Source organism: Vicia villosa, linkage group LG6 (genome assembly GCF_029867415.1).
Source record: "Vicia villosa cultivar HV-30 ecotype Madison, WI linkage group LG6, Vvil1.0, whole genome shotgun sequence".
In the NCBI taxonomy this organism is placed as follows: domain Eukaryota; kingdom Viridiplantae; phylum Streptophyta; class Magnoliopsida; order Fabales; family Fabaceae; genus Vicia; species Vicia villosa.
This window is the reverse complement of record NC_081185.1, coordinates 127,444,022-127,448,270: the sequence shown is the minus strand read 5'-3', so window position 1 is coordinate 127,448,270 and position 4,249 is coordinate 127,444,022. Positions and strand designations below refer to the sequence as shown.

Below are 4,249 nucleotides of genomic sequence, written 5' to 3'. Positions count from 1 at the left end.
TTTGTTGATCATGGTGTAGTATAAAATATGCTTTACAAATCAATCTTGTTACTTTCCTTGATTTTTTTTGCATTTATGTTTGGATTTGGGATGTTGTAGAAATAGACATCAAAAGTCTCCATTAGTGAAGGAAGTTTGTTAGTTTCTAGATTCTAGAGATAGGTTCAGATCTAACAATCACTTTTGAATCGAAGCTTAATGCTTCCGTATTTGAGTTTCGCACGAGAGATCACAACTTTGAGTTAGACATAACTTTGGTTGTGATACGTCTCGTCGGTGTTGCAGAAATGGACACTGATGTGAGAGATACATGATGATTTTGATGAGTATTGTAGGTTGAGTGCAACTGATCGATAGGTTTAAGTTTACGTTGAGTAGTGTATATTCATGCCTGGTAAGTTATTCTCTCCGAAGAATGTATTTATTTTCCTAGTTATACTTTTTTACTTTTAGTTCATTTAAACCAAACACAAAAACGAGGAAATCGTTGAATGGTATTCTTTCCCTCCACCGTTCTCAGTGGACACGATAAATCCCTGAATACTTCAAATCTTTTGTTTTCCGCTTTACTACCTCAACAAAATGGCGCTTTTGTCGGGGAATGGTGTTTTGTGTTAGAATTGTATCGCAATAGTTTCTATGGTTTTGAGCTTTGTATATATCGTATATGTTCACTTGTATATTTTCACTTGTATATGTTTACACATGAGTATATATTGTTGGTGGATGTTGGCTAAACAAAGTGAAATTGGACCAGTTCTTAAATTCAAATCTTCACTTCTCAATTTGCGTATCCAACATTCACCAAATATTTTAGTATGTTTATAGTTGTATTTGTTTCATACTTGTAAATATGTGTTTGTTTCTTACTTGTATATTTATGTTTTTCTTTTATGTTCGTGCAAGTGTTGTATATATTTGTACCCGTAACGTTTGTTAAGTGTTTTGTTAGGACATTTTCTTTAGATTTACACGGTGAGACATCACCATGGCATGACGAGAGGAAGTTACTCTCCGTACACAGTAGAGGCGTCGAGCTAACGATGTAAAACAAGCGCTAGTTAGGAGGCACAACGGTTGTAAGTTTCGTATTCTTTTTGTATATGAGACATTTAGGTGTTAGTGGAGGTAGGCTGAAAGATCAGACCTTGTCTGATTTTTCTAAGTTTTCTTGAGGCCGCTAAGCACAGTCTAGCCCGCTTAGCGCGCCCAAGAAATTTTGGCCTCCTTGCTTTGTGCCAGTGGAACCACTTGACCCTCCTTTTTCCTACTTTCACCAAGGCTATTTAGTAGTAGATAATAGTATTATTTTTTTCTAATTCTTTTGTTGGTTGTTTGGACTCAAATTTTGATTCGTTAAATCGAAGATTTTTTAGGTGATTTTTCAAGATTGAGTGTTTCAACCTGCGGATGTAAGGTAATGATGTTTTTTAAGCTGTATCATTTAAGGTACTCATTTATCGTTTTCTATAGTATAACATGTTTAGGAAAATTTTCATTTGTACAATTACCAAGTCATTCATTCTTTTGCATTACTTGCTTGTTAATTGAATCACTTTAGTTCTCAAACCCCAAATGTGAGGAAGCTTTCTATTGTTCGTATATGCTAGATGCCACAATCTTTGTTTTAACTGGATTTTATTATGTTTAATTTGTTATTTATGTTGATTGTATAAAAGCATGAAAGAGATCAAAGCATTTATTTTATTTTGAGCACAACCACCATAGCCAAATAATGAATTCACATTGTGAGTGTGTAAACATTTGTTAACCCATTTTGAGCCTTTTTTTCAATATCCATGTTGTGTAAACTTGATGTTTGTCTATGAGTATTTGGTTCTCCTTTTTTCATGGATTTTGATCTTTTTTTTTTCTTGAACCCTCAACCATGATTTTTGGTTTGAATTTTTACCTTGGGAGTATTCACACTTTGATGTTGGTTGAATTCAGGTTGGGGAGAGAAATGTTTGCTACTTATTTGGTTGTTGCTATGAGGTTGAGAAAAGAAAAAGTATCGAATAATTGTGAAAATAAGTAGTATAATTAATGTGACAACTTTGTGAATAAAGAAGAAATTTGATTGAGATCTTGTTGTTAGAGCCTTTGTGAATTGATCACTCTCTTAGGTTTAGGCAAGTTTTTGTTTAAATTAGCTTTAGAAATTGTCCCTTGTTTGTTAACCAAGCCACATTATAACCTTGAAAAACCCTTGTGATTCTTGCTTTTGTATTTTCAATATGATTTTTGGAGGAATGTGTAATTTAGTATTTTGTTTGCATGATTGTTTGATGAGTGTTAAAGTCCCTCACCTTTGTGTGTTTTTTATCCCTCGATGAATTTTTGCTAAGTATGATTCATAATTAAGCTTGCATAGTTTTAGATTGCTTGATATGATTTGGGTACTTATGATTCGTTTTCTTTACATGTTATCATTATAGGATTGTGGTAAGTATTACTTTGTTTATACGTTTTTGTGTAGAGTCATACATTTGTTTTTGGTTTTTGAGACTTGTTGATTCAAGATTCTTTGATTTATTACTTTTGATTCTTTGAGTTGATTGATTTTGTTTGAGGACAAACAAATTTTAAGTTAGGGAGAGCTAGTAAGTTCCAAATTGTGTTGTTTTTTAGTGTGAATAATTGGAACTTACTTGATGAGAATTGGCTTATGGCCATGCAAGATGAGTTAAATCAATTTAAAATAAATGATGTGTGGGACCTTGTCCCTCCTCTGTGAGATCATCAAGTTACACTAAGTGGATTTTCAGAAATAAATTGGACGAAAAGGGAATGATAACAAGGAAAAAAATCTGATTAGTGGCTAAAGAATATAACCAATAGGAAAGAATAGACTATGAGGAAACTTATGCACTTTTACTAGCTTTTACATGTTCTAAAAATTTCAAGTTATTTCAAATGTACGTGAAAACTATTTTCCATAACGGTTACATAAATGAAGAGGTGTATGTTTCACGACCTTCCGGTTTTGAAAATCATGAGTATCTTAATCACGTCTTTAAACTAAAATGACTTTTTTATGGTCTGGAACAAGTCCCTAGGGCTTGGTATGAGCGACTTAGCAAGTTCTTACTTGATCAAGGATATTCTAGAGGGAAGGTAGACACAAAAGTTTTCATTAAATGTCAAGGAAAACATATTCTCCTCGTTCAAATTTATGTTGATGATATCATATTTGATTCTACTAACATGCAATTAGTCAAGGAGTTTTCAAAGATAATGCATGGAGAGTTTGAAATGAGTATAATGGGGGAGTTAAAATACTTTCTCGGACTTCAAATTAAACAATTCAAAAAAGAGACATTTGTGTGTCAAACAAAGTATTGTCAAGAGTTGCTTAAACGCTTTAGAATGGTAGATGCAAAGTCAATTGACATTATAATGCCCACAGATGGAAACTTAGACAAAGATGGAAATGGTAAGGATGTTGACATCAAAAGGTATAGAGGTATGATTGGACCTCTCTTATATCTTACTGCATCTAGGGCTGACATTTTGTTTAGTGTGTGCATGTGCGCTAGATATCAATCCCCTCCTAAGGAATCTCATTTAAAAGTCGTAAAGCGCGTCTTTAGATATCTTCATGGTACTTCTAAGTATGGGCTTTGTTATCCCAAAGGATGCGATTTCAATTTAGTTGCTTACTCTGATTCCGACTTTGTCGGTTGCAAATCGAATAGGAAGAGCACCAGTGGAACTTGCCACTTATTTTCAAATTCTTTAGTTAGTTGGCATAGCAAGAAGCAAGTCTTCGTTGCCTTCTCAGCTGGTGAGGCGGAATTCGTCGCAGCGGATAGTTGTTGTGCTCAAATTATATGGCTCAAACAATAATTACTTGATTTTGACATTAAACTTCAACATATTCCCGTAATGTGCAATAATATTAATGCTATTAACCTAACTAAAAATTATGTGCTACACGCACGTACTACACATATTAAGATATGTCACCACTTCCTGCACAATCATGTTGAAAAAGGGGATGTCGTTTTTTAGCATGTTGATAGTAAAAACCAATTTGTCTGTATCTTCACAAAACCTCTTACGATCAGACCATTTTTCAATATTTGTCGGAGAATTGGACATTCTCGATATCTCAAATTTTGCCTATAAATATCCACATAATTATTATTAAAATATAATAACTAAATAATATTTAAATATAAAATATTTCAACAATATAAAAAATAGTTTAAATTAATAATAAAATAATTCTTTATGATATTGCATA

General features: G+C 32.9%; 1 protein-coding gene across 1 annotated transcript; it reads left to right on the top strand.

The window, feature by feature from the left end:
- The first annotated feature begins 3,264 nt into the window (after window positions 1-3,264).
- On the top strand, window positions 3,265-3,849 carry LOC131614624 (secreted RxLR effector protein 161-like). Its single transcript, XM_058886187.1, has one exon. It carries the CDS (start codon window positions 3,265-3,267, stop codon window positions 3,847-3,849), a length of 585 nt encoding a protein of 194 aa, XP_058742170.1.
- The last annotated feature ends 400 nt before the right edge of the window (window positions 3,850-4,249 follow it).

Bases quoted from the DNA above. Each gene is read 5' to 3' on its own strand.
- LOC131614624 (XM_058886187.1), top strand. From the start codon at position 3,265: ATGGGGGAGTTAAAATACTTTCTCGGACTTCAAATTAAACAATTCAAA.